Source organism: Perna viridis, chromosome 1 (genome assembly GCF_037379345.1).
Source record: "Perna viridis isolate PV_CMFRI_1.1 ecotype Kerala chromosome 1, ASM3737934v1, whole genome shotgun sequence".
Classification (NCBI taxonomy): domain Eukaryota; kingdom Metazoa; phylum Mollusca; class Bivalvia; order Mytilida; family Mytilidae; genus Perna; species Perna viridis.
Window position 1 is genome coordinate 30,672,475 of NC_142445.1, and position 22,751 is coordinate 30,695,225.

At 33.4% G+C, this 22,751-nt stretch overlaps 2 protein-coding genes across 4 annotated transcripts; one reads left to right on the top strand and one right to left on the bottom strand.

Annotated features, from left to right (window-relative positions):
- Positions 1-676: 676 nt before the first annotated feature.
- LOC148628321 (uncharacterized) lies at positions 677-11,577 on the bottom strand. 3 transcript variants are annotated; one of them, XM_088586051.1, is made up of 7 exons: positions 11,440-11,577; positions 10,175-10,281; positions 9,007-9,245; positions 8,477-8,609; positions 7,043-7,270; positions 5,723-5,747; positions 677-4,365 (listed from the first exon to the last, which is right to left on the bottom strand). In XM_088586051.1, exons 2-7 carry the CDS (start codon positions 10,242-10,244, stop codon positions 4,263-4,265), a joined length of 798 nt encoding a protein of 265 aa, XP_088442177.1. In that variant the 5' UTR covers positions 10,245-10,281; positions 11,440-11,577; the 3' UTR covers positions 677-4,262. The 3 variants fall into 3 exon arrangements, with proteins under 3 accessions (XP_088442177.1, XP_088442175.1, XP_088442176.1); XM_088586049.1 differs by lacking the exon at positions 5,723-5,747; XM_088586050.1 differs by lacking the exon at positions 5,723-5,747 and having other exon boundaries at positions 10,175-10,268; positions 11,440-11,514.
- Positions 11,578-16,186: 4,609 nt separating this feature from the next.
- On the top strand, positions 16,187-20,684 carry LOC148628322 (uncharacterized). Its single transcript, XM_088586052.1, has 2 exons — positions 16,187-16,501; positions 18,760-20,684. The coding sequence occupies exons 1-2, from the start codon at positions 16,353-16,355 to the stop codon at positions 19,655-19,657; spliced, it is 1,047 nt and encodes a 348-aa protein (XP_088442178.1). The 5' UTR covers positions 16,187-16,352; the 3' UTR covers positions 19,658-20,684.
- Positions 20,685-22,751: the final 2,067 nt, after the last annotated feature.

A 22,751-nucleotide genomic window follows, 5' to 3' on the forward strand; every position in this document is an offset into this window, starting at 1 on the left:
GATATAAAATGTTACCAACTTCACTAATTAATTTCAATGGTTAAACATTTATCAAAACATTTTAATTTTTATAAAAACAAATAATGTTATAGTATAAACATCTATTGAAATTTTTTTGTTGGCATTCAAGGAATAGGTAACATACAAAATGTTGACATTCGAGGAAGACACCATTTCATCTTTGACTAGAAGAGTTATAAATCTGACAAAAAGTATTAATTGCTACCTAAACAGGTAAAGGAATGTTTAATCACCGATAAAGTCTTGAGTAAAATGAAATGAATCTCTAAATTGTACCACTAAGTGTCATACATCAATGGGAAGGTTTATATTCATTTCAGAGGTTGTGTTTGGAACCATTTAGAAATAGTGGTCACTTTCTTATCCTGTTTCATATGTCTAACTTTTTCAGGGTTCAATCTTTGCTATGCCCTGCTAAGCATTCTATTATGAAGATTGAAGCTGACTTTCTATTATTTCTTTAAACATAACATTTGTCAAACAGTGTATGGTTGAGGAGAGAAGATAATCAACATTTTTGGCTGGTGGTTTACAATAAGAGTTTTTGATATAGACGTGCAAAATTGAGAATTGTAAATATCTCAACGGCAACACCCAAGCTGAAGAGGAATAATAGCAAGTATTTTTTGTGCAAAAGAAAAGACTACACTAGAAATAACAACTTGTGTTTTATTTATTAAAACCAATACATGTGTATGTTCATGAACCTTTCATACAATAATGAGATGAAACAATAAATATAATTCGTATAGAAATACATATCTTTAATAAAAATGAATATCACAAGAATTGTTTACACCACCTTTTTCTATTGCACTGAGATTGATTTATAAATGAGGGTAAAAATGCCTCATGAAAGGAGAGAAAATATTTCATTGTAAGTAGTAGGACTTGTTCATGTTATGGACACATATTCCAATTTAAGGACTCCACAAATAATGTTCATTAAATTATCATTCAATAACAAAAATTAAACCTACTGGTATTTGTTCCATTCAATCAGAAGTGGGTAGTATCTAAAAGGTCTCCAGTGTACTTTTAGTAAAGAATCTTTAGATTCTTCTCTTAAAACTTTCAGAAAAGCTGAAATTAAATTTCTTATGTAGAAAGTAGAATGGAGTGTTGTTTTATGCTGAAGTGATTGAATGGTACAGTTAGTGGATCTAATAAAAAAGAGAATATAATTAAAAATAATCATCGATGAAGCGGTTTGATATCCTAAACAAGTAAATTTAAACCCTCATTAAAAAACTATAACCTTCTATAAAATAGAACCAATTAAAGAAAAGGTATAAGTAGTACAGGTTCTACTGTACCAATACTATAGGGTTCGTAAGTCTCGTTCTGGTTACAATTTCTCTTCCAGAATTTCTGATGTTGAAGGTATTGAAATCCAAAGACCGATCTGCATTTTATTGTTTACTTCCGGGAAATAGAAACGCTGCAATCACAATGCAAAACCTTCTATTTTATGTTTTTCATAACATTTTTATTATGTAGAACTAGATATTTGTCATTTTTTATCAGTATGTATACACACAAAAAAAATTTTCCTTTCACATTGAACCCATTGATGTGTTAATGACGAATCTCCATGCGTTTGAATGGTAGGTAGACGAGAACCCATTCTCATAAAATCACGGAGTAACGTGATGAGACTTGCATACCCTATTACCCATGCTTTCGGTTTAGAGAGTTTTATTTTTATACTGGTAACATGAAACGTGACAATAACAAATACAAATAAATAATTTATGGACTAACAATAGCTAACTACAATGTAATGTGAATAAATAAAAACAATAACAATGAAATAAATAGGATTAATTATGCAACAAAAAGAGCACTTGTTTTATGCTAAACATATATGTTGTTTGTTTAGAAATGACAATACTGGTACTTTATATATCTATGACATTTTGTCTACATCTATACTGCAAGCCATTTTGCCAAAAAGAAACTTAATTCTCCCTAAAATTGTAAATATGGAAGGAACCATTTGATTTTAATGGAGGGAGAACAAGCTATTTTGAATAGATTTGTATTAGAAGACAAGGCCAGCAAATAGTTGAGGGAAGGCAGCGGCAGTTCCAGAGGGGGAGGCAAGGGGTTGGCACCCCCTTTTTATTGGAAAATGTGTCCTTTTCATCTATAAAATTGACAGAAATAGCAAAAAATATCCTAGCACCCCCTCTTTTGTCTGAAAACCCTCGGCTGGCATCCCTCTTTTTTAAAGTGTCTGGATCCAGCCCCAGTAGGCAATTGTGATAAAAGTCAAAGCATGAAATAAATTAAAGTAGAAAAGAAATGTTACAGAATGATAGTCTAGGATTAAGGCCATGTGATTAATATGTCCCCTCAAAAATAAAAATGGCAGCTTCCTAGACGGCAATAGAAAAATAATGAGTATAAGCAATAAAATAATAATTATATTCAAGCTTTTGTAGAAAACTTGTATGGCTCATAAAGAATGGCACTACCATTTATTAAATATGTATTACAAAAATCAATTGCTGTATTTCAGAGATGGCACCACTCATGATCAATAAACATTGAATATACAAATATTTAAATGTCCATCATGAAAGATGTTAGTATGTGAGACTCAGAGCTGCATTTTGGTGGGTAGAAGAGTTTAGAAGTGTAAGTGTTAGTAAGAATCAGGCAAAGTGTAAAAAATTAGAAACATGCATTTCGAAACCTCCTGATCTGACAAAATATCACTCAAGGATGCTTTCTCTATTTGAAAAGACTATTATATGATCTCTGCATCACTGGCTTTGCTCAGAAATTTTTCTATAATCTTAGAAAAATGAGGTTTTTGAACAAGTTATCTGCCCTTGAAATGTTCATTTTTAGTGTATTTCAATGGAATTGTAACTCAAAAGTCCAGCATATGGAAAAATCTTGTCTATTTACCTTGATTCTGATGATGAAAATAGTCAAATTAAACTATCAAAACGGTGGTTTTTTCATACCATGTTTTACCCACTGCCTGATTCTTACAGAAACTGACACTTAAATGAAAATTTTCAACATAACTGATACAGATGTGAATGCATGAACACAAATAAGTCAGTGGTGGATTCAGAAAGGAAGTTCATCCTTAAATAAAATTTTTAAAAAATGCATGAAATCTTCATTTTCCAGAAATTTACCACAACTCCACCAAAGGTGCCTCGCTAAACTCAGTTATTTTTTCAAATGTATACCCCTTAATATCTGATCTGCTCATGTAAGCAGATAAAAACATTATAGGAAATATGTAATGTTGCTATTGCAAAATGAATTAAGATGAGAGAGCGTTTGCCTATTCCAGGCAAAATGCATTCTAACTTATTAGGACACAAAAAATGACTAGATATCACCCATCCAATTGTTACAACATATTTACTATCCACAACCTTGAAGTTTTCAATAATTGAAAGCATTTTAAACATATTTTCTACAACTTAATTCCAAATAAGCCTACTTGCTTGATAATAATAAAAAGTTTACTGGCATGCAAATAAAAATATTCGAGGGTACTTTGAAACTTATTCAAATTTCAAAATATGGCTAAAAAAATCCCTGTTTTAATAACAGTCACTGAATATAATTTTAACATTAACAAATAGTAACACGAAGGAGGTTATCACCCCCCTTTTTTGACTTTGGATTTTTGTCATTTTTAGAGTGTACTTTTGACTTCGGCACACAAGTCTATGGACTTAACATTTCAAAACAGCTGTACTTTGTACTTCAAATTTCCTACCAAAAAGTAAAATTGTACTTGGGACTTCATCCAAATCATGGAGTGTACTTTGGACTTGAAAAGTGGGGGAGATACCCCTATGAAGTACAGTTTAGTTCCAATAAATATTGTTAACAAACGAATACTAAAAAAAACCACAATCTATCCCTAATTCATGATAGATTACCCAAATAAAAAAAAACTTCAAAAAAAAAAACTATTTTCCAGTTAAGTCGAACCTTACCAGATATGAATTATCTCAAAGGCAATTCACCTCTGTTTTCACTTTACACATGCAATAATTATAACAAGTTACAACTAAGTCTAGGTACCATACATTTCAATTTTACCTGACAAAGCTTTAACCACAACATCACTTGCTATTTATTCAATGTTGTTAATACTTTACCCTAACAAAACCAAAGCCTTAGCAGTAACCGGATTTGTTACTTGGAATGGTTACCAATATCATGATTGAACGACTGATGTGGTGTATGGCGGTGGTTCCTCAGTATAAGCCGGTGGTGGCTCGTGGACACCAGTAAATCCATCTTGTATTGGCACGGAATGGTAACCCCCATGATTGTACTGCACATCTTGTAATGGCGGTGCTAAAATGTGAAGAAAATATTTTTTTATGTATCAAACCGTAAATTTATACTAGAAGAATAAATGTATAAATCGAAATTGATCTATTCTTTGAGCCTAGTTTCCATTAGCAATTCTCAACCGGAAACCCATTCTATTTACGAACTGTTATTGGAAGGCCTAATATATTTTTATTTTTTAAATATTTTATTCGTTTGTTCAGGGTTTGTGCGAATAAAGTTATTCTGTTAAAACAAAGCTTGAAATTGCGGTTTTTCTGGAGTTCTGTATATGTTTGATAAGAAGCTCCTAAGAGCATGAATCGCTAACCTGGTCCAATGTTTGCCTTTCAAGGGTAATGACTCTAACAAGGAGTGTCCGACAATGAAAACAGGTAGGACTTATCAAAAGGATCATATCATCAACTGAAAGTTTCTTTCTATCTTTTACAGGTTTCAAAATATTGGCTGAAAACTGCTAAGAACATCATTTTTAAAGATCCCCAAATCACTTCTATGCAGAATACCAAAAGAAACATTCATACCAAGTTTGGTTCTAATTGGTCAAGTAGTCTCGGCGATGAAAATTTGGTAAAGAAATAACATCAAAAGTGGCAAAAAAAAGAAAAAAAACTAGTAAAAGGGCAAGAACTCCAACATGGCTTAACAGATTAAAACGAAAATTTGACTACAGATAGATCTCATTATGCTAACCACTTTTACCCATGTGAATATATGGCTAAACCTAACGGTTTTGGAGATACATGTATGCTAATATAAGAAAAATTCTTAATGTTTGGCTCTTATTAATTAGCCCAATATTTTCGGAGGCGAAGTGTTTAGAAAAAAATGTAAACGACGACGGATGCCAAGTGGTGGCAGTAGCGAAAAATAGATGAATGGGAAAAGAATTTATTTTTTTTCTGAATCTAGTGATTTCTGTTTTTTTTTTTTTTTAAGTGGGTACTTATAAAAGTTTTTTATTTGCCAATGTACTGTATGTATTGAATGAATACACTAAAGCATTACCGTTCCTATTATGCGCGCGTTTATATATTTAAAACTGAGTTTCATTTAATCATACTGAAATGCTGAACACGCTAACTGTACTGTGCCTTTTCGACGTTAAAATGTCAAGATTAGTTAGTAAACGTACTGGAAAATTGAAATGACTTATGGACATCCTTTGTTAAAAATGCAAAGATACTTACCTACCTTATACAAAAAGAAAATGCAAGTTCGGTGATAACAGATTTGAGTGGGACTTTGTGAACTGGATAGCAAACAAAATTCACAACGCATGCAACACAACATTTAAGGAGATAGACCTAATGTCATTTTCCAAGAGCAATGTCTAATATATAATTTCTAAAATACTTACATCATACTGTGCACCAAAATATCTACTGCAAAGCACACAATACAACATAAAATTAACAAAATGAAACGACAAACGTGGTGTAAAATGAAAGAAGAAATGACAGTGTGGGATAAAATGTGGGTTGAAGATCAATACCAATACCCTGCTAGAAAATATATAATCCATCCTACCAAAACATAAACGTAAAAGGATAGAAATGGGCTGGATATTAGTATGTTGTGATCCATATGATACCATATGGATAACAAAATGTAGTACAACTTCCAAGGCTGGTAGTTGGGATGCTGCATGGCCAGACTCATTTTCAATATTCCCTAAAAATAAACTCTGACTACAAACATTAATATAGAACGAATTAAGTCCTTATAATAGTAGTAAATGCGAATTTAATCTTTGACCTTAGAAACACCGAGAGCCTGGTTTCAGTCTGACAGGAGCCTAGTGGAATACAAAGCAAGGATTTTTTTCGTTTCGTATCTTTAACAACATTAAATGTATATAGCTCGCGTCTTAAAGTTTTGTTAAATCATGAAGAAAAATAAACCCGAGTCAAAGTAAAAGTGTAAAAGGCATTGTCAATTTTTGAAATATCTATATATTCAACTTCGTCCTCTTGCAGGTTACACCTCCCTCATATTATGTTATGGTCTAGTCCACGATCAAAATCTACCAGCAAGAAGCGTCAGCTGCAGATTGCTCTAACACATTTTTCTCTCTCATGGACTTATTTAGCATAATATTTACATTTATAATAGATGTAAACATATAATAAATGATAGATTTGCCGGAATGTCCATCAAAATGCCATTTGTAAGACATACTCCACTCCGCTGACCAATCTAGTCTTTGAATCAGGATTAAGTGCTACTTCGATTCTAAACCTGCAGTATTGCTCGTAAGTATGTTTATATGCATAAAGCATATGTATTCAAGCTTCCAACGTAAACTGTGCGTGAAATAAGAAAATATTTACCATTACCAATAACAACCCCACCCTTTTCGGGGTTGCAATTATAACCTTCAGTTACTCAGTTCGTGGTAAACGACTGTTGCTGAACTACTCTAATACTATAATAAATGATGATATTGTTGACAGTTTATTCAAACATACTTCAATTTACCATGATGTCAATTTGTTCATAGTGGTGTGTATTAAATTCATGCAAAAGAGAAAAAAATGGAAAGAACAAAAAATGTGAAAGTAAGTATAACAGCTGAAATAAGAGGATGCAAGTGCAAAACAAAATTCTACTGACATCAAGTTCAAAAATGCATTACAATAAAGATATCTTGATCCAGAATATTTTTTTCACGCTTTACCTGATGGTGTTGGTCGCTGACCGCTGGTGCTACTGCATCCTTGTAGTTCGGATGATCGCTTCGCTTTAGTTCCTTTCGAATGATCGAAGTGGTTCCGAACGGTCTTGCAACAACAGCAGACGATCACAACGGCAAAAATTGTTATCAGCACCACAACAGAAATAATAATAGCAATTATAACTCCAACAGACATGACAAAACCATCTAATCCACTCACAAACCCATCAGCTGAAAACAAATTAAAAAACAAAGTTTATTTCGGATCTTGTTCCCGTTTTCTTAACAATTTTACTTTTTGAACAAAAAAGTTACGACTTAGAACTAGATTATAAAGTTTCATCGTGCACAATATTTCTGTCAGAATAATAGCATTTGGTCTTTAAAATTAGATTGACCTCCATCTATGAAATACCTATTCCTCCTCACTCATGGACTTTGCTTTCAACAGGCAACAGGGTTGATGTCTTACAAGAAACAGAACTGCTCGTCCTTCTGAATCACTTCAGTTTCGTGAGCCTTTATTTTGATGAGATTTGTGCCGTTCATTTGTCTGCGTGTATACTATTTAGTTCTGCTGTGTTGTAGGACTCGTTCTTTGTCGGTGTTGTCCAAAGCCTTCAATTTTGCATTCAGTATTTTATATCGTTTGTAGTACTTGCTAGTGCTTTAGTTTTATTTTTGTGTGTGACGTGTATTTTTCATTATCTTCAGTTTTTATGTGTAATTTTTAATACGACGTCTTCATATCGTCATACAGAGTATGTCGGTACAACCCCATCTTTAGCACATGCGCTCTGTCTCTTTTCTTTCTATGTCGCTTCGAGACAAAACACTCATTTAAAAACGTTTATGCGATGATTTAACGACTGAGAGGTTATCTAATACTATACTGATACAGATACTGATGCTTATTCAATGGTTTACTTGGATATGCGGTTTATTTCTTAATTTATCCAACACCAAACGAGGGAGGTTAAACGGAACAGCCGTTATTTTGGCTACGCCTAGGGAATTTTTTGTCCCAAAAATTACCGTATTTGTCATATTAGAAAAGAAATAATTCCTTCCGGGAGTCGCTCACTGTTAAATAATCGAATATAAATAATGTACCCATGTTAAAATGAGTACAAATCTACCCCCTCCATGAATTATTTCTTAATTATTTTATTCTGTTATTCATTGTGCGTGTAGATGGTTGTTTTCTCAAGTGTTCACGTTCAGGTCATGTTTGTAGATTTTGACGTATTTTGGATTCAGTATTTGTTTACCGATATTGTAATACATTCAGTACAGTTACATTATCGTTAGATTTTAGAAGAAAGTTTCACGTGTAACTCAATGAATTCTGGTATATGAGCTGCTTCATTATTTACCAAAGTAGATGCAAATTTTCGAGCTTCAATGCCTATGAAGTATGACGTAAAATTGGCTTACTTCGACTTTCCTCCATTACTCTCATTTTAAATTGATAATTTGTTGACATGTAATCTTCTTTCTCCAAACGAACAGTCAGATATCTACCCGTACTGCACAGATGGTTCGGTGAACTGTACTTTGTAAATGTATACTAAATGGAAGATAATGAACAGTCATAATACTTATTCACTAATTTTTCCAAACAGAAATGCTAATAATTTGTTAATTGATGAAACACAACAGAAAGCAATGATGCAAATTACAATCACTGTGACGATAAAAAAACTAAAAGTTCAAATAACTTACAATTATATTTATTACCCGTAACTCGATAATAGTTTAGACTTGTATTGTTTTTATCGTATGGGACAAAGTCGTGTGGTTATTCAGTTTTGTGCGTACCTGTTGCAAATAATTCATTTTTTTTTTAATTTTTCCATCAAATATTCGCACGCGATTGGTTTATTAGATTTCATTTCAAAGAATTGATCAGACTCATGGCATGAAATTTATTACCACGAATGATTTGTTCATCGTATTTAAACTACCTCAGGTTCCCCACTTGGAGAGCTTTTATCATAAATCATTAGTCGAATTCCTCTGTCTTTTATTCTAAGTTTGTCAAATAGGATACATATTTGTTCGTCCCGTTCGGCCCTCAGTGAAATCGTACAAATCATTGTTTTATATGCTTGTCCTCCACCCCTTCCGTTTAGGATAATCGTTTCGTCACTTACAGGATAGAATCCAGGCATGTTACAATGGCCGTACGTGTCCATGTATAACGCTGTAAAACAGTAAAAAAGTAAATATACTTCGTACTAGTAAACACATTCTCTCATATCTACTAATTGTTCAAAAGTCAACGTTTAAAGTCATACTATACTGAGTAGACAATTTAACAAGTTTCTATAAAAAAAATCTGACTAACGCCTTCCATTAATAGTTTACTTATCAATAAAACTATTGACTAAAGAAATGGGCACGTTTTTACCTAGAAGATATGCACATGGAATCTGTTTGGATTAAAGCTATTAGCAGTGCATACAAGAAACTTAATCTCTGTCCGCAAGCGAACTATACTTAAGTACAACGTATCTGAATCGATTTGGTGTTCTGTATAATGCCATCATTTTGCACTTTTATCTATTTGTTGATCAAGTTGTAAACCCTATTAAATTCACGGAATGATATATAGACTTCCATCTATATACCAACACATTTTTATATTGGTAAAGGGTTGGTCTAATTTATCAAACCATGTCTTCTTTAAATTGAATAAAATCAAGACAGTTTGTTACTGATTAGACTTATATTTTGAATTTTAAGTCCTAAACTTCTTCCTACATCAACTCTTAGACGGTGAGTTTGTCATCTTTACATTTTTGTAGAGATATATTTAAATTTGATCCAGAGTAACAAGCATTCTGATTGGTTGGTTATCTTTGAGCAAACAAAGTTATTTTGTACATCTTGCTTTGGGACTGTGACATTATTAACGTAACTCGATCTACTGTCCCTAATAATCCAAAACAAAATAACGTTTCGAATACGAAATTCTTGTTTTTAGATTTAAATACATAAGGGAAGTTTTGAAGAGGTTATATGAAATAAGATAGTTTGGACTACTTTATATTTCTTTTTGTTTTTAAATTAACATTCATTTAAGGAACGTCAGCAAACAAATAAAAGAAAAACAAAATGAGTTTTACTTACCACTGGCATCTGTGTTCCATACTTTGAGCAAAAGACACAAAGTTGCTCCCAACAATGACACTATGTCCATTGCGTTTTGACGAATCTTCACATTCTTAAAATTACATCTAAAAATTAATGTAGGAAACATCAAGGATTTTAAGCATACTTATTGTTCTCCGTGTGTGAAATTTTTTTCGAACGTTCAAAGTCGGTGTTTTTACCTCCACATATGCAAAATTTCACAAACATTATCTCGCAAATTGACAAATCATTAAATGCTACCTTAAATATAATTATCACAGCATTTTCGATGGTGATGATGATATGTTCAAAGAGTTTCAAGGGTCTATATCAAGAGGCGAACTTCACAAAAATGATATCGATATCGGGGTCATGACCCTTTTTTAACTCAATTATTCATAATTATTATCGTACTGAGTTAGCCGAAATGCCAGAACATTCTGTTTACTTTCCTAATAATGTATCGTAAATCGTTAATTCCTGCTCAAAGCTAGGTACTTCATTGTAATTGGATAAATACTTATACATGTAGATCGAGTTTCTAACGGTATCATTATCAGAAAGTCGATTTATTGATTAAAAGTTGCTTCCCTTAGAAATGAAAACACATCAAAAAGAGGGATAAAGGTGCTTCTTTCTTAAAATGTGTATATTGACGAGCTCTTAATCAGAAAAATAATATGTAGTTTAGCAAGTAGCACTTCTATAAATTTAAGCATCAAATGGTTATTTTAGCTACTTAAATTTATAAAATTGACCTTCCAAACAATAACGAACCATTTTCTCTAAATTTATAAGTTATAAATGTTTTATTTAAAATATATTAACAATCGTAAATAATGATGAATAATTGTGATAAAATCATAACAAGATTTTCAAAATATTAACTACTTGTAATTTACAACTATCAAATTAGAAAGTATCTTAAAAAAACTAGAATTGCAAAATTATGTGGAAATTGTTCATTTTCTACCAATTCACGAACACAAGGTGTTATTTTCTGGTTATAATCAAAATTATCTCTACAAAAAACACCCGCACATACACCAGATTATCGAATAATTACGAACATGCTATTCCCCTATCATATCGGTTAAGATATGTTGATGAGTCAGAAAAAAATGGAATTGGTTTAAACATTGATCATCTATAATCTAAAACCAGTGTATAAGGTGTATCCTTGTCATCCAAAACCATCCCCCTTAAAATTGTGAAATCATATTAAAATTAACAAATACAAAATAATGAATACACAAACTTACCGTAATGATTTTTCTACATCATCATCAGCAGCAGTACCGTAAGATGGTAGGTGGCGCTCCAGAAACACGCTTATTGATCAATCAATACACCTAAAGTAAACACTGCCGTATTGATTGGGTGGTATTGTTTATCTATTAATCATGGCGCAACATGTGTCTTCTAATACAGTAAATGGTTATAATTTATTTAATGGGATGCATAACTTGCGTATTCACAAATTCATTTTTTAAAGTGTGCATAATCATAGTTTAGGGCAATGATAAAAAAGAAACGAAAATGCTACGGTATATACAACAAAAGAAAATGTTTAAAAAAGACGGTTAAAAATATTTACAAAATGTATATGAACAACCTTAACTCCACGAAAAGAGAACTAGCTAGCTTAATTAAAGTACTGAAGTACTGAGTCAATGAAACCTTCATATTTTGCTCTGTTTCATACTGCACAACCCACTAAGCTTGTCGTAAAAGGCGACTAAATGGTCCTCAGAACCTTAGCTGGGGGCTAGGGCGCTCAGCCCACAGAGCAACTGAGTTGTGTGCCCCAGGTGGTGGAATGGGGTACCCCTGGCGTGTTACATGCTGGGGTCGTCAAGCTATAATACGGATAACCTGACCGCAAACCATAGTGGTGCACCGTGTTGGGAAAATGCCACGTTCCTCGCACGTTATAAAGAACCCTACTGTGGTATTCTCCCATTTTTCATTTCATCATCATTTCTTTTTATCATCCACTTCATGTTCATCGCCTGAATATAGCTGAAATATTCCTGCTCGGGCGTTAAACCCCAACATACAAACAAACAAACAAACATACTGCACAATCACATTTCTACTCATAAAAAAGGGTTGTAATATTTTAAACTATGGAAAGTAATACTTTTACCATTCTTTCTTTTAGAAGAATATTTTTTCAAAGATCGTTTATTAGCTGAGCAGCCATGGTTTCTTGAGTTGACAAGACGAATGGGGGAAAATGACTCACAACCTTTTCTTGCTTTTCACAAACACAGATTTGACGATACACATTTAAAGATATACATGTTAATTCACTCTTCTATTCATGCATGGACAAAGACTCTTTAGTTAAACCACTGTTGAATCCTGTGTTCCTGTGTCAAAGCATGTAAATTTGCCATTTTTAGTGTCTAATTACTTTCAAAATGAATTATGACCATACAATCAGACCAAAGCATTAACATAGTAATTCACCCAAAAACAAGGTTTTTTTACCTCTACTAAATAGAGTTACTAACAGAGCCTTAAAATGGAACAGTCCTGAGAGACGCAAAAAGGGTATTAAAGATTGTGATAGAAACAGTCTGTATTTTCATGTCATTCAAACAATTTGTATCTTTCAGTACTAATGGACCCATATATTTGTTTAATGGCTAAAACTAGCAAGTCCCATCCCTATTAAATGCAGTGCTGTCAAAATATTCTAAAGAAACAGAAACTGAAAACTTTTGCTAAATAACATTTTTACTATCTATTCTAAACTTAGACAAAAACAAGTACGTTACAGAGTTTTCAACATGTGTTATTAATTGTAAATATGTGTATATGTATTAAGATGACAAACAATGATATGAATACATCAACTGAAACTAGGTTTTTGTACTGTTTGCAAGTAGCACATTGTAAAGTCTTATCTTTCAGAAAAAAAGATAGCCAACGCAGTAAAATTTGTTCTTTTTACTTATGATTTTCTACATTTCATTCTGGAAATAACTGCGTCGGAAAATGAATACATATTCCAAGTACTTGTTGGTACATACAATGTATGTATAGCATGCAATACCTATACTTTAGCTGTTTTTGCGTAATTATAAATTGATTAAAAAAGTTTAAACCTTCTTAAGTTTGTAACATGAATATAATTATACATTACACAGCAAAAAAGAGTAAATTATCAGGACTATGAGCTCATGATAGATTCATACCTATTTATCATTAACTAACAGAGTACAAAGAAGATTTTACAAATATTGTACATCAATGCTATAAAAAAATTAAACAGGATAAATACAGAAGATTTGACATGATGCTCGTCTGTTGAGATGCATGCGGGGTGACGCGAAAGTACTGTACTTTGTAGTTGACTGGCAGAAAAAATGGATTCATTTTCCCTTCAATATTAAAATATATAAAACTTTGTCTCTCAAATACTATTTTAGCTATTTTAAGTCTACATCTAAAAATTGTCTGGTAAATTAAAGAATATATTTAGATTTGTCATGATGCTCAACTGGAGAAATTCAAGATGGCGGGATGACGCGAGGGTGCTAGCGGGGGCTACAGATACAGAGAAAAATATCCATTCTTTCCCTCAAGATAATCAAAACTTGTTCGCAAATAGTATCTGTAATGAAAGAATTGTGTCTACATTAGTGGGTGCTTTCGTGCAGTAACCCACCTTATTTAATCAAACTATTTCCCGTTTGGCGTCCCCTTCAGCTTCAGAAACTTTTCTGCTAAGGTCACGTGAGATATTAATACGCATGAGATGGCCGGTAACTGTAACAATTTTTCAGCACGTGATCAACAGTCCGAAGAAATAAGTCATTAAATAGTGCGTAAATATTACACGGATTTCCAAATAAAATGGAAGATGCGAAATTTCCCTTGTATGCTGTTTGATTAACTATCACTTTCATTGTTATTTTTACTCCTTTCCATTTCACGCTTCACTCTTTTCCATTAGCAGTGTTATTGATCGCGGGTGTATGTGAGTGCTACCGCAAATTATGATATTTAGCAAGATTTTCATGTGATGCCCAGGTTAATTTCGGCCACTGTCGTAGCTTCATTGACAAAAAAAAAACTAACGTATCGTCTTGGTGCGATTTTGAGTCTGTTGGTGGAACGACTTCGATTTCAACGCAAACCAGCATAGAAACACCATACACCCTACACCCTACACGTCCGAAGGTATACGAAGTGGACACACCATGATAATTCATGATTGCGGTCGTCGAGATTTTGTGGACTATAACAACGTCGAGATTTTTTTAAATATTAAAAATGATGGCATTATTTTAAAGTGACATTATTCCATTCTAAGGCCAGACTGTATGAATTGCACAAATATCGTGTGATGCCTATCGCTACGGCTGTGTATACTATCCAGAATTTAAGTCGACCAAATTAACCTAACTAAGCTTGGAAGTTAGGTTACATATTGTTATGAAAATATACGATATACAATGTATATGAAATATTTTCTATAGTCCGAAAGAAAAATAAGATAACTTCAATTCTTTCAAAGAGTAATTATTAAAAATCAGGAGTAAATAATTATCTCGGGCCACCATCAGCACGTTACAGCTCAAAGCAATGAAAACGTAATAAAAAAAAAACAACGAATAATATCGAAAAGGAAACTAAAAGAGTTAATGTAATCATACTTCCGCTTATAAAGCAGGTTGTATATGTTTGCACGGACTTCTTTTAAACCATCATACAGTGAAACCTGTCTAAAGTGAACCTTGAATAATCCGAAAACCTGTCTAATTCACACGTATTTAAAAATTCGCTCTAAATTACATTAGTTCGGGTGTATTTTTAACAAGGGAAACCGAACATCTATCTATACCGAACAAATTTTAAAGTATAAGAGGAGTTCGGTTTAGACAGGTTTTACTGTAGACGGATTCTTAACGGTTTCAATTGTTTATTGATAAACTGGATTAATTATTCAGCTAAAATCATTTTGCCTTTTGCAATTTGTATTTTTGGCTCAATGAATATGTAGTTTCCATTAGCATAACATGAACTTTACAATCAGCTCATATGATCCTAGAAAAGTCCTGGTAAATCCTAGAAAGTAAATTAGACTGTGCATAATTATATGTCATTATTCTGTGTGGTATCCTTTTCTGAGCTAAAGCATACATGTATTAGTTCTAGTTAGCAACAAATTTTCGCTTTAAAACACTTTAGTCCAGGATGTAAAGTTTGGTATACATTTTACTCGATCGTTTATTTTTCAATTTTTACTTTATTTTTTCATATTTTCTTACTGGTATATAATTGGTATTTACAATGGTCTCTGTAACGCCTATCTTTTAGGGGGCACTGACACGTGGCATTAAAACCGTATTGACTAGCAGTGATTGCCGGCTTATTATATGTATGTGGAACGGAGGACCCCAGTGGCGGATCCGGGAGAGTTCCGCGGGGACAGCGGGGGCTACGAATTCTCCTATTTTTATATAAATTTCTTGATCGCATTCCTTATCATAACCCACTACATCTGCCCCAGGACTATGAACAAGAGAGGAAAAATAACAGCTGAGGCTTATATAAGTAAAAATAAGTACTGAGCTGGCATATCTCAGACGGTGCCTTAATTTTGTCACCAATTTCCGATGATGAAAGAAGCGGAGATACAAGCTTCATGCATGGATGGGAAAAAGTTTATATAGATCGAACACTGTCTTTTATGGTGCTTCAAAGGGGCGAAAGCGTTATATAACAACTTCAAGTATTATAGTTATAAATGAATGCTTCCTATACTTGAGGTATTATAATAATACTCTATTGAAATGCTAATATATTTATAGAAAAGGAATCAATTCATAATCCTGAATAGTCTTTGTGAAAGAAAATCTTTATTCAATATAGACCTATTTAATAATACTGATCTATGGACTTATTTACACAGCTAGAAATGTGTATTGACTTTTACAATAAAAACACAGGTTTAACCAATAAAAGATCAATGACGCAAAGGTATACCTACCTTGTCAGGTAAATGGCCGTCAGATGTCGCTTTAAATTGTAAAGAAACCATAGACGCCTGGGACAAATGCCAACGAGAATGAGGATTTCCTCGTCTCTGTTTTTGTGAAAAATAAGTTATGTCGTAATTATTGTAACCCCCATGTGACGTACGGGGTTGGGAGGTACGATGACGGATGTCCAGCCCCTTATAGGGCTGTTGGAGGTACTACTACACCTGTCAAAACCTAAACCCCGGCTTAAAGCAGGGGGTTATAATGAGGACATATTTGTTGACCTGACCGAGGAAGAAAAAGAAGAGTTTGAGTGTTCTATATGGTATGTATGTATACGAGTTTTACAATTTTCATTTTTTTTTGCCAGGAAAAACTCTGATAAATTAAAATGCTCATTAGCTTCGATGGTATTTTACTTCCTTATATATATATATATGTACCCCCTTTTTTCTAATTGAATAAAGAGATGTTTGCTGAATGTATTTTGCAACATGAACTAAGAGACCATAGCAGTTTAAGGTCTAAAGTAAAATTCCGTTCGATCCACCTTAGATTATAATAATTAATGTTTAAATAGAATAAATGCACTTGATTTCTTATACGTCGGATATTATTAATAAGAAGACTTATTCTAAAATGAAAAGCAAAACGATACAAAATTTATGACAACAGAAAGACTCAATTTCTCGTTTCATCTTTTGAATGAACGACAAGCGATAGGGTTGCTCATAATGTAAGCATAGAACTACTACCATATCGGTATAATGACAAGTGGTGTAGGTAGTATCCGGTGATTTGGATAAGGGGGTTCCAGATAAAGCCCCATTTTATGCTATTATTTATTCATTTTTTTGGTCAGAATTATGTACCTACCATTTCCATGGGAAATGCCTGTACCAAGTCAGGACCATTGCTGTGGTATCCAACATTCGGGTTTTACCTTGCCAATTGTAATACGGACTTTCCTTTGACTTTTCCTTTTGACTAGTATTGCATAACAGTTGACCCGTTCTGTAATTGTGTTAAAACCATGATTCATTAAGCAAATTTTCAAACAAAAGGATGTGCGGTGGGTTCCAATCCCCCGGTCCCCCAGATTCTGTCACTGCCTTTTGCACATTCCCTGAACCCACCATACATAAATCGTTTATTGACATGGAAACCGATTGAATGTATGAAGCCTTAATGGATAGGCAAATGTTCAATTTTCTGTATGTACCAGAAAAGGCGTGTTGACCTTCAAATGATTAAGTTTCATTTAATGTGGCACGAACAATGTGTAGTATTTTTTTCTTTGTGTGTTTTTTTTTTTCTTTGACACATTTAATGATCCATATGTGTTTGTTTATATAACAATGCATTTCTATTAAAAATTAGAATCTTTAATTTCGCTTAAGACTATGTTGGAACTGAATAGTCTTAACGTACGTGATCAGTTTGTCACTGCTTTGGGAGGGGGCATTCAGATTTTAAAATAATACATGTACGTGTTACACTTAATTTTTATATGGAAGGTACATGTTTATATATAAATATTGTCATATTGTTTACTAAATATGTTATAAAACACAAAATAAAGACGGACGATTGTATTGATCTTAGGGGAAATCTGTAGAATTTTACTGTTATCGCCAGTTTATTGATTGTAAATAAATTGATCTGAAATTACTATGTCATTAGATTGAATGCACCTTTTTGTGCTCTGGATTTTATGTTGATTGTCCAAAGAAACTTTATTTCTTCGATGCACATTTTGCCATTTTCATGGAAAGGTGATTAAAATCGAACCTTTGGTTGGACAGTTCTTAATGTTCGCTAGGTTACTATACATAAAAAGATATTTGGCTTATCTTGTCAAATACAGTAACCACTTGTTATTAATACACTGACACAGAATATGGTTGTAAAACATGGTGATTTCCCCTGTTCTTTTCGTTGCTGTTATTTCCGATATAGTCGCTCCTTCACTTGCCCGACAAACATGATTTTGGAAAGAACATTCAGTCTTATTCTATGGATTTATCCAAAGTTATCATTAAAGTAGATTGTTAGAAACATGAAGCAAGTCCAGAAAAGGGACGGAGACTTAAAGTCATAAGTATCAATAATAAATATATATATAGCAACTAATTAAAGAAAAACTTCAGAAATTTGATTAATTATACAATACATTGTAGTTAGGTAATATCACTTCCCATTGCAAACAATAACACAATTCCTGCTTATGTAGAGGACATTATCGAAAAAAATATTGATAATGACGAGGCCTTAAAAAGTTTCAGTGAATATCACTGTCCCCTTAACAGTTAATTGATCATGACAATGCCCTCTAGATAAGTAAATATTGTAGAATTATTTAAATGAAGAATTTGAAGCAGGCATCGCTTTGACACACTAATAAATACCTTATTATCATAATGTAACTAATAAGAATAGCTAATTGTCTTATTTGTTTCTTAACGTTATTACTGTTCTCTCGATTTGTTTAGTTTTCAGTTGTATTAATATCAAGTTGTTGGTTTCTTTAAAAAAGTAATTAGAACATATCTTTTCTGAAAAATGCTTATCCTTATTTTGTAGCTACCAGATTCTCAAAGAGCCCCAGAGGTGTCAGAATAGCCATCGTTACTGTTATTCATGCATTTACACATGGTCCAACAGTTCATATCAACAAAATCATGGACGCTGTCCTGTCTGTCGCGTTGAGGGTGTCTACAGAAAATGTCATGAACTTGATGAGAAAATCGGTAATAAGACTGTTAAGTGTGCATTAAAATCGTGCAATTGGAAAGGCCCTCTAAAACTCTTAACTTCACACAGGCACACGACTTACACAAGAACTGGTCTTCCATATAGACCGACAAACAGAGAGCGATTAGACGATGACCTACCTGCACTAACTGACAGAAGATCAAACGCAAGTGAATTAACACCCCGGTCCACGAGAGGTACGAGACCAAATAGCGTTGTACGGCGCCAGAATACGAATACATCACGAGGAACGAGTACTTTAGTAGAAAGTTCCCCATTCACTCCAAGACCCCCATCGGCACGGCCTCAAGGCCAAGGTCAAGGTCAGCGACGTGTACCAACCCTTCCTAGTATTGTTAATCAGACTGAGAGGAGAAACACTCAATTGCATGGTAGATCACAAAATACAACTCGACGTACTGTTGGTACAAACATTCAAAATGGCGGTCGTCAAGCTCAGCACGTCAGTATTCGTGACAGGTTACGAGATAGCAGAGATCGATTAGATTCTATGATGACGGCCTTCGCTTCTGAATTAGAACGCGGGCGTAGAGACATAGCCGACTTCCAACAAGAACGTGAAAGGCGTCGACAAGAGCAACTACAAGAAGTTCGCGATTTGGGAAGGCGTTTGGGTCATGTTGCTCAAGAGCTTCGTGGTCTTCTAGAGCGCAGACGACAAATGAGCAATGATTCAGAATCGTCGTCTGATGATGATGACTTCTGAAAAACGTTATGTTCGTAGGAAGGAAAACGTTGATTTGATATTGTTCTTTTTCTGTGATAAATTCCTAAATATGATATGTTCAGGGCCCGTAGATGCTGTTTCTTGCGTTTAAGGTTATACGAAATTAAAAGAAAGTGAATTCAATATGATGTGTACATGACAATAAGTATTATTCCAAGATCCATCTTAAGTGTCAGTTCAGTTCATTTTGTTTTCCTTACATGCTAGGAGAAATTTAATTAACTAATTTAGCACGGGGGAGATATGAAATATGTTAATATAAATCACTTTAACGGACCGAACAGTCGTCTGCAAGAATTGTACACTAGCTTAACGCAGTTCAGGCTGAATTGTTCAAGTTCCTCTTTGATAAGAGAGTACTCGGTTTTACATGACAATGTATTGCATACGAAGTCTTGATCTGACATGTTTCCTAGGTAGACACTAAAGGAAACATGTCGGATCAGGACTTCGTATGCAGTATATTGTCTTGCCAAGTTTCTCATCGATCAATTATCAAGTTTCATGCTTTTGACCGTAACTGCATTTATATATGTTTCTGACAGCTTCACTTATATACTGCAGTAAACTGCAGAATAATTACAGTGACCTGCAGGTTAAGGTTTGGTACTGGAGGTTTGGACCCCATTTTGTGAGAATTTTGTTTGAATTTTGTGAAATGTTTTGGCAAAATGAGCAAGTAATTGCCTGGAACCGTCTTTTCTGAGACTCCCTTTTCAAAATCTTGGGACACCTCAGAGTTATTCATTTCCTATGCAAACCACAAACCCCGTAATTGTTCTTGTATATAAATTCATTTCGGTTTTTTTTCTTCAAGTGCTTTAGGTACAAATATCAGATGAATGTATCTAAAACTTTTCGTCGGCTTATTGTCGATTTATTTGTAAATCGTTGGTTAAACTTTGTGTGTGCATTGATAAAAAAAATCATACATATGTTTGTCGTAATATTTCTTTTTAATTTCATTTTTAACAATTGTTTTAAATTAAAAGTAAATATAATTGAAGTATGTATATTTTATGCTACTGAAATCCTCTCTCTTTCTGAGCATATATACACGTATAATTGGTTTTGATATTCGATGTTAAGTAGCCGTCTGTTAAGCACCAAGCAATAGGTGACACATGCGTGTCAAACACCCACAAAATTCACTACTAATTCTAATTCAGAAACAATTTAAGTGTAAGTATTTGTAAGAATCAGGCAAGATGGGAAAAATCTGAAACATGTATGTCAAACCCCACCGTTCTGACAATGTAATATCATGCACTCAAAGATACTTTCTCTGTTTGAAAAGACCAATATTTGATCTCTGCATCACTGGCTTTGCTCAGAAATTGTTCAATAGAATGTTAGAAAAACGAAGTTTTTGACATAGTTATCTGCACTTCAAATGTTCTTTTTCAGTGCATTTCAATATAATTTTGTCTGTTTTCCTTGATTCTGATGTTGCAACTAGTCATATTAAACTTTCAAAATGGTGGATTTTTTCATACCATGTTTCACCCACTGCCTGATTCTTACAGAGATTAACACTTTATACATACCACACATCTTGCCTTTATTTGCTATTAGGTTGTTGCACTTACACAAATTTTCACTTTGTAAGGACTATAGTTTTTTTATTTTGTTGATTTTAGAAAGAGATGAACGTATTATTTTCTTCGAAAAACAGATGTATACATAGGACTATAATAATAGTTACGTAAGAACATGTGGTATGTAAACAAACAAAGGCATCGTTTGTTCGTTTTTTCCCTCGTTTCACCTCTGACATTGGCTGTGCATGAATTTTATATGGATTGGTTCTTGACTACTCGGTCAATGGTGGCATATATACTTATATTTTGCGTTTCTTTCCTCTGATTCTCATATTCGCTTATCTCAGTTGAGATGTTCTCAGGCTTTATCCTTGAACAAAGTTAAAATCGAGTGCTGCAGTCGTACTCAAAATTCCACAAAACTATATTTCATACCATATTGGTTTTATACCCCTCTCCCGAAGAAAAAACGTGTTAAAAACTGAACTGTTGAAAACGAGCTTAAAATTGGTGAAGCTTTAGAAAATTTTGTCCAAAATACCCTCCTTCCGTTCCCCCTAAACATTCTTGCTACGGGTCTGGACACCTTGTGTGTTTGTATATTAACACGCTTATTGCTGAATAAACAAATAGTTGATTAACAATGTGCACCACCAAACGTATTTTGGGTATATCTACAGTGGCGGGTCCAGAGTTTTAGGTAAGGGGGGCCAAAAAAAAAATTCTTCACAGGATTACCGGTGAGGATCACGAAGTGAGTGTTTTTCATGATTTAACACACACGATTCTTCAACATTTTTTTTTCAAGGGGGTCCCGGGCGAAGCGCCCCCCTCCTTGGATCTGCCACTGATCTAGTGCAAAACTAACCATTTCTTATTCACTATCGTTCAGATAAGTTATTTTCTTTAAAGTGTTCCACAGAAATGCCAATTTAAAACCTCCCAGTCTCAATTAGAGGCCTTTTTTAGTCCAAATTTCCTCTAACCCTGAAACTACCCACTTTTTATTTGGTTACTCACAGAATTCAGCAAAAAAAATAGAGTGGTTAATATTAGGGTCAGAGGTAATTCGGACTATCCATTTTTATAACACAATGCTCCAATATATTTAGATGTTTCTTGTTTAGAAAACAGAGGTATTTTAGTCTAATTCAGTATAGGGTTGTGCTTCAGCTTGATAAGCAATGGTTTACATAGTACAGTATGGTATACACAGGATTTTTTTAATACATTCAATAATTAGGGTGGGCTATATTGCAGTCACTTGTCTGTCCGTTTTTTGGGTTTTTTTTTTATTTTTTTATTTTTGTTTGTTTTTTTTTTGTTTTGTTTTTTGTTCTTGTTTTTTGTTTTTGACAAGACAAAACAATTTTATTGATAACCTCAGACACAATAGGTGTATACAAGAGGACATTATCATAGCATACAAATCATACAATTATACATACAATAATTACAAACATAAAAATAATGCACAACACAGTATCAAGATATAAAGTATCTAACGGAGAAAAGATTGGTTTTCCCAGCAA

Bases quoted from the DNA above. Each gene is read 5' to 3' on its own strand.
- LOC148628321 (XM_088586049.1), bottom strand. From the start codon at position 10,244: ATGGACATAGTGTCATTGTTGGGAGCAACTTTGTGTCTTTTGCTCAAA. The intron at 8,610-9,006 runs GTAGTTTAAATA...TCTTCCATTTAG, and splicing joins CTCCAAGTGGGGAACCTGAG to TATACATTTACAAAGTACAG. The intron at 7,271-8,476 runs GTAAGCCAATTT...ATTTGTTTTCAG, and splicing joins AGTAATGGAGGAAAGTCGAA to CTGATGGGTTTGTGAGTGGA.
- LOC148628322 (XM_088586052.1), top strand. From the start codon at position 16,353: ATGACGGATGTCCAGCCCCTTATAGGGCTGTTGGAGGTACTACTACAC. The intron at 16,502-18,759 runs GTATGTATGTAT...CTTATTTTGTAG, and splicing joins GAGTTTGAGTGTTCTATATG to CTACCAGATTCTCAAAGAGC.